We start from the raw sequence: 12,496 nt of genomic DNA on the forward strand, positions 1-12,496 counted from the left end.
AGCAGCAGCAAAATTTAGTGTCTAAGTCATTGGCCTGATTCATCTTTGAAACTCCCATAGTCCTCACCAAAGAACAAGGGAAAGATTTCACTGTCTGGTTTCAAACAGACCTGGGGATCAAGTCTGGTTCTGTGACTTAGAAGCTGTGTGATTTAGGGGAAGTTACTTAACCTCTTGGGCCTGCTATTGCCTCCATGAGACTAAAAATGGCTATGACACAAGATAGATACAAAGATTCAGTGAGATTCCATGAGATGTCATGATTCGATGAGATTAAACACCTCTCACATAAGAGAGGCTTCATCAAGGTTTGTGAGGTGAGTACTAGGAATCTAACAACTAGTAATTTTTTTTTTTTAAATCAGCTTTTCTTTGGTGGACTTCCCCTTATCTTCTTCAGCTTCCTACTAAAAAGACACAAAATAACAGGATCTGGTACTGAAAACAACACAAAATAATTGGGGGTAAGGGAAGAAAATTGAGGCCCAAGAGTCAAGTAGGCTTGGGTATGAGTCTCTGCCTGTCCTTTAGGAGCAGTGAAGCCATGGGCAAGCCCCTGACCCTCCCTGGGGCCTCGGTTTGCTGAACAGAGACACACAGAAGCTCAAAAAAGATAACACATGTAAAGAAAAGATACACCAAAGCTGCTCATCACATGCACACTCTCCCACTGTTCCTATCTCACTGTGGCTTTGAGAAACAGACAACTTTCTCTGAGCTATTTATTTTCTGACCCTCTTAGATATTAACCACCAAACTTTTAAAGTCCTTTAGACTTTGAAAAAAGTGAAAGTGTTAGTCACTGAGTCGTGTTTGACTCTTTGCAATCCCATGGACTGCAGCCCGCCAGGCTCCTCCATCCATGGGATTTCCCAGGCAAGAATACTAGAGTGGGTTGCCATTTCCTTCTCCAGGGGATCTTCCCGATCCAGGGATTGAACCCCGGTCTCCTGCATTGCAAGCAGATTCTTTTTCATCTGAGCCACCAGGTGACAATTCATGGCACATTTAATACTTCTTTTGAAAAGTTTCTGTGGGGATAGGGACAAAGATCTACCTAATCCTCACCACTTCCTGAGCTCCTCAGCTGTGACAAGTAGTTGTTTTAGTGAAATCTTTGTATCTATCAGTGACTTCTAGCCTGTTATCCCGTTTCCTTTCCTGTTCTGTGATGCCCCACGTGGCCTCCCTGCTCTTTACACGGGGATTTCAGCAGGGCGGCCTGGGCAGCCGGGGCAGGAGTTGACACAGCTGGAGGCAGAGGGCCTCCGGAGGAGCCCGTGGAGCACACAGCCTGGCTCCCAGGAGGCTGCCTCCCAAAGGGCCAGCCCTCAGAGGAGGATGCTGAGTCAGCTCCTGTCAGAGGAAATTCATTTTCACCCTCCAGGAGCCTGAGGGGCTGCCTTTGTCATTTAAAGTACTTTCTCAAAGACGCCTCTGGGGAAGTAGGCCTCTAAAGGAGCCAGAGCAATTAATCTACTTTGTCGGGTGGGCTTTAAAGCCTTCAACTGGTGGAAGGGAACGGAGGTGTGCAGATAGGGAAGGGAGACAGTGACCCCAGAAGGGTTTCCCCATTTCACCGGTGCTGCAGCTGAGGCTCTCAGGGGTTAGGTCCTGTGCCCAGGGTCGCATCTCTGGGGCCCGATTTCAGAAGGTTTGACTATGGCCCTGCATCGGCCATAGGCTTGACTACGGCATCAGTGGTAAAGAACCCACCTGTCGGTGCAGGAGACACAAGAGATGTGCGTTTGATCTCTGTGTCGGGAAGATCCCCTGGAGGAGGGCACGGCAGTCCACTCTTAGCATTCTCACCTGGAGAATCCTGTGGATAGTGGAGAGCCTGGCGGGCTACAGTCTGCAGGGTCGCAAGGAGTCAGACACGACTGAAGCGACTCAGCACGCACGCCTGCTCTCTCGGCTACAATGTGGCCCTCATGCAGTCTGTACTGCTGGCTCCTCCCTTCATGCATTTACTAATTATCACTCCCTAAAAGGCATCTGTAAGGCCCTGCACCAAACTGTTAAAAGTGGATATCTCTGGGAGGAAGAGTTACAAGAGGACTTCACTTGTTACCTTTCTGCACTGTTTGAATGTTAGCAAGCACTGTTACTTTTATAACTGACAGAGGCAACAGAGATGATTCCATTAAAATAATTTCACACCTGTCCATGAAAAAACAACGAAATAAAACTTAACAAGTATTGGGCCCACTATGGAGCAGGGCCCACTCATCCTCACTTGCTGGGCTGGGTCTGTGCCAATGGCAGCAGGTCCTTGGGATCATGGAAGACCCCTAGCTTTGGGGTTTTGGGGGACAGGAAGGTGGCAGGCAGGGTGACCCTGGTGACCCACCAAACCCAGAGCAGCAGATCACCAAGGACCGAGACTCTCTCTTCAGGCTCGGGACACATTTGTTACCAAACTTTAGAGTGACTCCGAGCTTCGATCCGTGGGTTGGGAAGTTCCCCTGGAGAAGGGAATGGCAACCCACTCCAGTATTCTTGCCTAGAAAATTCCATGGACAGAGGAGCCTGGTGAGCTACAGTCCATGAGGTTGCAAAGAGTTGGATACGACTGAGTGACTAACACTTGTACTTTTCACTTTAAAGTGACACACTCAGAGCAAGGCCCCAGGGAAGGACTTTGAAGTGTCTCTAGGTCCCCTGGGAGCCGGAGTAACGAGGAGTGATGCTGAGCAGACAGCTGTAGGCTGAAGTCCCCTATGTTCTCTACACATCAATAATGCAATAATGCCATCAATCTGCTACAGAACTTGCAACAGTATGATTGCTCTTGTTCAGCTAATTAGCAAGAGGAGAGATTAAGGACTTTAATCTCCTGCCTTCTCTTTTACCTACAAGGCTTATTTATTTAGAAAGGAACAAAAAATATCCCAATGTATATACATATTTTTCCAAGTAGGTTTAAGAAGGCTACTGACTGGCACAGCTGTCAGCACCCATACAACACTCAGAAAATCAGAGTACCTTAGAAATTGCTCCATCGTTGGCAAGATGTGGAAACTGAGGCCTGAAGAAGGACAGCGACTGTCCTGTAAGGATGAATGGCCAGTAAGCCACAGAGCTGGGCCTGAAACCATCCCCGGGTCCCTATTTCTCCACACAGTTTAAAGCAAGGGTGGCTAAAAGGTATAAAGGTGCAGTGACACTGGACCACCGAAAGGACAGTGCCACTCTCAGGAGCACAGAAGGAAAAAGGCCCTGGAGGATGGCTTTGTTCTTGGTCACAGAGAATGCAGGGCTCAAGATCCTGCCAGAAGAGAACCACCAAGGCCAAAGATCTGTCTGGTTTTCAAAGAGAGCAGAGGCTGGGAGAGGTCCTGTTTAGGGGAGGGAGCCGGGGATAAACCATCTTTCTTTGTCATGGTGGTGGTGTTGAGGGTGGGGTGGGGGGCGTTGGGTAATGCCTGAGAGCCTCAGTTCAGTACCCAGAGGAGCTCAGGTCACTTACCATGTGGCCTCCCACACCCTTCCAAGGTTAATGCCTATTTACTGGCCATGTTCTGGGTATAAAAGAGCTGGGGCCAGGATCCCAGCAGCTCCCTATCCTGGGTCCTTTGTCTATGTTTTCCCTCTGCCCAGAATATCCTGGGTTATTAAAGTCATTGGTTATCTCCATCTGACACACCCTACTTTTTCTTTCAGATCCAGGGAAGGCTTCCTCTAGGAAACATTTCTTGATTCTCTTGGGCAGACTGGAGACTCTTCTCCTGAGTCACCTCCACACCAGGCTCCTACCTCCTTTATCACCTTAGGCTGTAATGATCCTAAGAGATAAGGAGTCTGACTTTTCTGAGCATTACTAAGGGCCAGGCAGTGTGCTGGGAGCTTTCACACACGGGCTTTCTATAAATTCCCTGGAGGGAGGTGGTGGTGACTGTGACCATGACTGACCTTTACTAAACTCTATCCCAGGCCCTGTGATGAGCCCTCATCATGAGCTGGGTACCACAATGCCCATGTTATACTTGCTTGAGGAAAAGCTTAGAGGCAATGTGCCCTGTCTGAAATTCCACAGCAATAAAGCTTACGTTTAATGCAAAGATGTCTGATTGCAGAGCCCATGTGTCCTGCCTACTCTCTCTGAATCTTTGCCGCCTTTTCCAGAGTTTGACCGGAATTTAGTGCCACACAGGCACTTTATAATAAATGTTTGCAAAATCAACACACAAGCTACAATGTTAGGTGGAGAAAGTCTCATTTTCTTTCCTCTTCTTTGATAATCAGGACACATTGATCCATCAGGGAGATCCCAGGTTATCTCATATACATCACCCCCCTCCGTAGGCTTGAATCCCCTCCAGGCTTTGAATTCTTGCAAAGAAGTGGACTAGTCACTGCTAGACACAGAGGTAGCGAGCACCTTGGCCCGGTCACACAGCACCTGGCCAGGCGCTAACACTTGGGTCTGCAAGCTCCTGGCCAGCCTGGACCTCTTGCACTGAGTCCTCCCACACCTTTTCTCCTTAAGAGAGTCAGGGCAGGATTTATAAGAGGCTGTTCCCTACTCAAGCCCAGTGGCTCTCTCTGCAGTCAGCTTTCCGCCTTGCAGCTGCCTGGGCTCCAGGGCCATGTCTCCAGGCAGCATGAAACCTCAAGACCTTCCAAAAATGCCAGAAGCCTTTCTCCCAGCCTCCTCATGGTCAGTGGAGGCACTGCGATACCGGTCTCTTAGGCAGGGTTGTGAGGAGGCTCCAATAAAGCAACAAGTGACAGTGGCTGGCACAATTCCTGGCACACAGCAAGCAGTCAATCCGTGCTATTTTTGACTTTTCATTTCCAGAGTCTATCTTTGTCTCCCTGTCTTTGCCTGACTCAGGTTCCACCTGATTTTTCTGTCTCCTGGTATCTGTCTGAGCATCTCTATTCCGCAACTCCGTCTGCCCAGCGTCTGACACGGGGGTGGGAACAGCAGCCGCCCAACCCGGCAGACCCCAGCAGTGCAGCTGGGCAGGAGCGGGGCTTCCCCCGCCCGTGGAGCCTGCCAGGTCCCCCGGGAACCCCGAGCTCCCCATGCATCAGGCCCCTCCACCCCTGCAAGCATAACCAGCATCGCCAACGAAAAGGGTAAAACAACACAAACCCACAGAAGTTAGGAAGAGAGAGGGACTTACCGTTTGCAGCGACCCCCAGGCTGGCGGAGCCACTTTTAACTAAGAATGAATTAGGGACAAACTCTTCCTCAGAGTCTGAGTCCGGGGTTGGCTGGGCCACACCGTTGCCTAGCAACCGCCTCTGGCTCTCATTGGCCGGAGGGGAGGGGGGCGGGGAGGGGGACTGCTCAATAGGGGTTGATGAAGCGGATGAACAATGCAAGGGAGCACCTGCGAACCACAGAGACAAACACAGACAGAAAAAAAAAATAATGAAAATTGGTTTTGAGGCACACGGGGAGGGGGAGGGCGCAAAATAAAACACGCATCAACAGGGGGAGGGGGCTCCCAACACTGGGCGATCTACTGCACACGTGGCCCGGGGGCGGGGCTGATGCCTCTGGCAAAGTGGGTGCAAACTCCTGAAGAGCTGGCCTCCTGCGCAGCTTGCAGAGAGCGCGCCCCTCGGAAACACTTGGGAAGGCCTTCCTGGTTTGCCTGTTCTCTGAGAGAGGCCTAAAAACCCGAGGTCTAGTCCCGGGTGCGGGCTGTGTCTTCTAAAACACAGCTGCCCCGCTCTGAGTTCCAGCGGCCTCCCTGATAAAATGAGCAGCCACCCTGGGTGACCGCTGAGCCCCTACGAAGTTGGCCATTCTGTGATGTCAGCGAACTGAAATAATGTTCTTATTAGCCAGATTTTAATTCAGCATGCCTGGAACAGCCTCTGGGCCTCATAAAAGGTAGGGGGGGAGCTGGAAAGAATGATCTAGCGCCCTCTTCACCACTGGCATTCTAGGATTTCAACACACTTAAACTTCTCTAAGAATCTGACACTTTTAAGATTTTAAGTACATTCTCTGCAAACTTCTTGAGAGAGCAAGAACTGTTAACAGTCTTTTTCACTTGCGTGTCTCCAGACTCTAACGTAGTACCTGGCACATAGTAGGCACTATATAAATGTTGGCGGAAGAGATGAATTCTAAGTGTTTCACAGACCAGCGTTCTTAAATTCTAGTATTTCAGAGGAAAATACGGTATACCTTTTACGACACTAACATCCTGTGAGTTTGGAACAAAGTTTGGGTGCACTAAGTCAGGATGCTTGACTGCAGGTTTCTAATGTGTCAGGGTCCCGCGATTCTAAAATGCCAGCTTTCTGTTGTTCTGTGGGCACACTCCCGGCTCTTCAGAAGCAGGGGGTGACGACTGGGGACAAGACCTTTGGGGACAGGTAGTGTGCTGTCCTCTGTGTGTCTGGCCTCTAGGCATGTGCAGTACATCATCTATGAGAGAGGGAGAGGAGCACACACGTGTAGGAGCATACGGGACGAGACAAAGCATCCACCGGACAGCCAGGCCTGCTGCTTCTCCTCCCACCTTGACACATAGAAGGTTTACAACACAACCAGATCCATTCGGTTTTTCAGAGACCGAAAACGTAGCAAACAAAATGCAGCCCAGACACGTCACCACGAGATTTGGTAGAGCCCTGAGGAAGAGGTGGTATGGTCAGCTGCTGGTCCTTGGAGGGGAGGGGCGGGGGTCTGTCTACCAAGAGAGGCTCACTCCGTTCGGCCACCAAATCCTGCAGGATTTTGCAGGTTCCATGACGCTCATGTCACCCCCTGAGCCCAACCACATGTGACATTTTATAGAGCTGCTGTGTATCCCACTTGGTTGAGAAACTCAGTAACAGCAATTGAGGCAGCAGGAATCCATGATCAAGGTTCAATCTCTGGGTAGCTTTTCCATCTGTGTTTTGGTTCACCTAAACATCTGGGCTATGATCTACCTTCAGTTCAGTTCAGTTGCTCAGTCGTGTCTGACTCTTTGCAACCCCATGGACTGATTTACCTTAAAATCGTCCAAACCAGGGTTTCCAATTCACTCTAAGGAGAGCCTTCGCTGACACCACTTACCACACAGCACTACAGGGATGATCATCTCTTTCTTTGAACTAACCTTTTTTTAGTTCTGTTATCATATTTGCTCTGGTGTTTTTTGGAGTTATCTGTAGCTGTCTCCCATACGAAAGCGTATGCACCCCCTTGGGATACAGTACCTTCTTGCAGCAGGCTTTGAAGTTCAACAGAATAGGAGTCTGCATCATGCCCTAGCCTCCTATTGGCTATATGATCTGGGGTCAATGTGTTCCAGTTCCTCATTTGTAAGTTAGGAGCTCCTCCCCTTTAATAAAGTTATTGTAAGGACTAAAGATACTACATCCGAGTACACGGCATGCTTCAGCAAGCAGAATCCCAGGGTCAGTGCTTAACAAATGTTGACCAAACTGAATGAAATCACCCCATGAAGAATTCCATTCAAGATTTCCCTTTCCCTGCAGTCCCAGGGTTGAACAGATTTTGTCGGCCAGGCCGCATTAATTAAGCAAATATACATTCATTTCCTCATCTTTTATTAACCAAAGACATCTTCTAATCTCCAATCAGAGCTTCTGATGAGCTTGAGATAACCAGGACCAAACCATGCTGAGTTGTTAGAATTTCAGACAAAGGTTAAGAAACATGATCTGTTGTTCCAGGGTGCTCCTTACAGCCTCTTCCTGAGTAAATCTGTCAAGCTTTATGAAATAAATAGTTCCAGAACTAAGTAACTTGTTCCATCACAAACTTCGGAGATTCTGGGCTAAGAACAGCACAGTCCCTCCCAGGCCTTATGCCTGTTTCTTCTCCCTTCCATGCAATCTCTAGGTCTCACCCCAGGCTTCTGGGTTGCTTTGAACATTCATACCTAGCATTCAAGCACCTAACAAGGTGCCAGACCCTTAATAAGTGAAGTGAAAGTTGCTCAGTCTTGTCCAACTCTTGGTGATCCCATGGACAATACAGGCCATGGAATTCTCCAGGCCAGAATACTGGAGTTCATAGCCATTCCCTTCTCCAGGGGATCTTTCCAACCCAGGGATCAAACCCAGGTCTCCTGCACTGCAAGCGGATTCTTTACCCGGTGAGCCGCTAGGGAAGCCCAGACCCTTAATAGGTGCACAATAACTCATGAGGTTTCCGTGATGTACAGAAACTATTGGAACGATGTCAATTTCCTCCCTCTCATTCATCAGTATCTTTTAATTGAAGTGGTCCCTAGGCAGGGGCATAAAGCCATCTCCTGGGTGTAAGAACATTCTAGAAGTATTTTTTATGTCACTCTTTTCTAATATCTATTTTGTAAATGTTTTATAATGTACATAATACATTCCTGCTTAAAACACATGTAATAAAATGCACTGCTGTCTCAATTCGGCATCCTCAGAAGCAGTGCAGGATTATATTAAAAGGAAGGGCTCTGGACCCTACATCTGAACTCTATTGTTCTACTTGCTAGTTCTGTAACAGTGACCTTGGGCAACTTACTCCACTCTTTGTGACTCGATCTCCTCATCTATGTAATGGAGAGCAAAAAATAAAAAAAGAATAGCTACTTCACAGAGTCGCTCTGAGGATTAAAGGAGTTAAAACAAGTAATGTGTTGAGAATGGTATGTGTGTTAGTTGCTCAGTCTTGTCTGACTCTTTGCAACCCCATGGACTGTAGCCCACCCGGCTCCCCTGTCCGTGGGGTTCTCCAGGCAAGAACACTGGAGTGAGAATGGCATGGCAGCCAGTAAACACCCAATAAACTTTAGATGTCGGTATGCATAAACATGTATATATAAAGTTGGGGGGGGGCACCTTTATCTTTTCTTTATAAGAGCAGCGTGTGACCAGAGGAGTATGGTGAGCACTGTTTCATTCCATAGACATTTCCTAAACGCCCCCTGAGCAGGCTAGAAGGTGAGGGGGGTACAGACTATGAGAGGCACAGCCCCCAAGGAGCTGGTGGGAGGGCAGGGAGAGTGTCCCATGCGGCTCTCAGCATGGCAGGGGTGGGACCTGTCCGAGCAGAAGACGCCCCCGTGCAGGGGACGATGCGAGGGGGTGGGGAGCTCGCTTCAACTGGAGACACCAAGGAAGGCTTTCTGGAGCCACAGAGGATTCCAGAGGGAAGAGATGAAGAGATGGGGGCTTGAGCATCCACGGCAGAGGGAGGAATGCTCTGCCTCAGGCCCCGAGCCTTCACCTGGTCTCAAGCAACCTCCCTGGCATCACTCTGCCTCTCAAGTCTCGTAACTTCTCACTAAGTGTGCTGAGACTGGTTGCCGTGCCCTGACTTCCACATACTCACTGCTCCCTCTTCTGCCCAAGTCTGCAGATCTGCACAACTTCATGGCACCATTGACATAGAACTGATCTGAAGGGCACCCCCTGGAGCACAACTCCAAAATCTTGCCTCTGAGGTTCTGTATACGCTGTTCCTCCTCCTTCTTGAGTGTTCCTTTCCCTCTTCCCTTTTCTGCATCACTACCACCCTTGTGAGTCTCACTAGCCCCCAGTCAGCCTCCCCCAGGAATCTCAAGATCGCCACCCCCAGGAAGGCTTCCCAGATGCTCCAAACCTGGGTTTGGCATGCCTCCTGGGGGTTACTGCTGCAACACTTCCCATACTGTGGTGTGGACTTGTCTGCGGCCACCCGCTTGCCTGCCTGGCTTGTCCTTTACCGTATTCTCCAGGGTCCAGCACAGTGTCTGGTACATAGAAAGTACTACAGATATTTGCTAAGTGAAGAAAGGATGGAGGGAAGGCAGGAGGGAAGAAGAGGACTTTGACTACGGCAGGAAAGGTCTATGTGAACAGAGAAGTGGGAAATGAGTCTCTGAACAACAGGTTTAGGCATGTTGAAGATCCGTGGCAGCCAAATAACTAAATAAAACAACAAAAAAACAAAACTCCAAACCAAATGCATTCATTTTCTCCTCATGAGCCAACCTCCTATCTATTTCCTCCTAACAAGGCAGCCAGTTGCTCCACTAAATAAGTAAAATCTTAGCCAGTTCTGAGCAGAGGATGGGGCATTAAGGAAAACTGGCCTCTCCTGTTACGAAGCTCTGAGACTGCTAGAGGACCAGGAACTCCACTGCAGTGACAGCATGCCCTGCTTAGGAAAGGGAAACCAGACCTTAGGTGGGGAGTCACACAGGTTTTTAAAGCAGGAACATGACAAGACCGGGACCGTACTTTAGAAGGATTTGCTCTTGAGACTTCAAGCATCTGCTTCGGCACCCAGACTTCCTTTCTAAAAGGCTCACAGTTCAGCTAGGATGTTGAAAGTCCACATGATCTGGGCTTGCCTTTTAGGTGGGGCCCAGATGCATGTATGTGTAGGCAAATAAGGATGCCCGATGCCACGGGCGGGACCAGGGAATTGGGGTTTGGGGTTGCCTTGCCATGTATCCTGATCATCGTCTGAAGGGAGCCTGGTATTGCAGAATTTCCCACTGTGTCTCTGCTAAAATGAGATGGGGCATCTGGAAGGCCTCACCTCAACAACCAGGGGCCACAGAAGGGTAGGGGGCGGCCATGCATGTTTCTGGAGAGAAGGTCTTTGAGCCTAGCTTGCGCTTATAGTAGACAGAGGTGGAGAAAGGAAAAAACCAAAGTAACAAAGTGGGAGAATGCAGACACCCCTGTGGTCGAGGGATGGGGGTGGGAACAAGCATTCACAGAGCTCCTCCTCTGAGAGGAGGATCTTTTTACAAGATCTTTTCCTCACAATAACCATGGATTGGGAAATCCATGCCCGTTTTCAAGGTCAAGAAATGGAGGCTTACAGAACTGAATGCATTGTCTGTGGTCACAGGACCTGGGGGAAAATCCATAACTGCAATACTCTGTCCACTGAGGGGGTGTGAATTGTATCTATCAGCCCTGGTTTGGAGTCTGGAGGGGGAGATTCCTGTCCATCCACTGAAACACATCTAAAGTGGAAACACTACAGGATTCCAGGGACCAAAGCCCAGGCTCATACTGGCTGTACGTCCTGGGGTGACTCACTTCTCTTCTCTTAGTCTCTGTTTCCTCCTCTGAAAAATGTAGTCACAACATCCACAGCAAAGGGCTTTTGAGGGGAGGATGGTACCATGCTTGTAGGAAGCCTGTACATCCCAAAGTGAGGGCTCCACCAACATGGATTCCCTTTACCATCCCTGCAGTTGTAGGTCTTTGAGAGTAAGGACAGGCTGGTTTGGGGGAATAAACAATGACAGATCTGCGAGCCTGCCAATGACACCTTTATCAATATGCATCGCTTACTGACATCGTATAAGAGGAACGTGTTAGGCAGACAGCTGTGATATATGAAAGGAACACAAGACAAGGGAGCTGAGCTCTACAGAAGAGCAATTTCAGTCCCTCACACCTTTGTGTGTATTGAAGGCAGCTTTTCCTAGCATTTGAAATGTAACCTATAACTAGGGCAAGCTGGTGCTCAGGAAAGAGCCTCCAGCATTCTGCATTCTAAGTTGTCTTTGGAATACGCCGTGAGACTCAAGTGTGAAGGGCTAGCTGATGGACGCATTTATTACTCTGCCAAAGAAAGGACCATTAACAAAATGCACTTTTTTACACTTTTCTCAGCAGTCCTGAGAAATCCATCTAAACGCCCAAATGGAAGCTTATTGATCTCCATTAAAGCCCATCCAGGCTCCGGCGGGGGGAGTCACAGTGCTCACACAGTGGGGAAGTGTGAGTCCTACAGCGAAGCCAGACTGCGAGCTGCTGCTCTGGGGGCGCGGAGGGTGGAGCGCTGTCTTCCCTGGATTAGGCAGTTCCCTGGATCCGGGTAAGAGCCTCCTGATAACCTTTTAACTGGCAGTCCTGCATTTTAGAGGCTTCTGTATAAAATGCTTAGCATCGTGTCCAGTAAAAAGCAACTACTCGATAAATGACACCCTGAGAAGACCAAAACAAAACCTTGAGACCCAGACAGGTAGCTCGTCTCAACGGAACCCTGAGCTGATGGATTCATCCTTCCTGTGAAGCCTGGCTGTGTTTCATCTCCTCAGTCTCCCTCCTGGAAATACTCTAGCCCCTCCACTTAAAACCAAATTCAGGGACTTCCCTGGTGGTCCAGTGGTCCATGGCTAAGACTCCATGCTCCCAATGCAGGGGGCCTGGGTTCCAACCCCGGGTCAGGGAACTAGATTCCCGCATGCTGCAACTAAACAGATTCACTGCAGTGAAGATCTGCTACAGCCAAATAACTAAATAAAACAACAAAAAAACAAAACTCCAAACCAAATGCATTCATTTTCTCCTCATGAGCCAACCTCCTATCTATTTCCTCCTAACAAGGCAGCCAGTTGCTCCACTAAATAAGTAAAATCTTAGCCAGTTCTGAGCAGAGGATGGGGCATTAAGGAAAACTGGATTCTCCTGATATGAAGCTCTGAGGTTGCTAGAGGACCAGGAACTCCACTGCAGTGACAGCATGTCCTGCTTCTGACAACAGTGAGTGTTGGTCACGTCTACTGATAAAACTGCTCAGCCT

General features: G+C 49.0%; 1 protein-coding gene across 10 annotated transcripts in view; it reads right to left on the reverse strand.

Moving 5' to 3' along the window:
• TENM4 (teneurin transmembrane protein 4) overlaps positions 1-12,496 on the reverse strand; it is an 826,321-nt gene that overhangs the window by 312,134 nt on the left and 501,691 nt on the right. For 9 of the 10 annotated variants that reach the window (XM_043875709.1, XM_043875667.1, XM_043875688.1 and 6 more), the window contains one exon: positions 5,136-5,345. The exons of the other annotated variant lie outside the window; for it this stretch is intronic. In XM_043875709.1, coding sequence (XP_043731644.1) covers positions 5,136-5,345 — 210 coding nt within the window. The remainder of the gene's footprint in view (positions 1-5,135; positions 5,346-12,496) is intronic. 10 annotated transcript variants of the gene reach the window in all.

This window comes from Cervus elaphus, chromosome 2 (assembly GCF_910594005.1).
Source record: "Cervus elaphus chromosome 2, mCerEla1.1, whole genome shotgun sequence".
NCBI classification, from domain to species: Eukaryota; Metazoa; Chordata; class Mammalia; order Artiodactyla; family Cervidae; genus Cervus; species Cervus elaphus.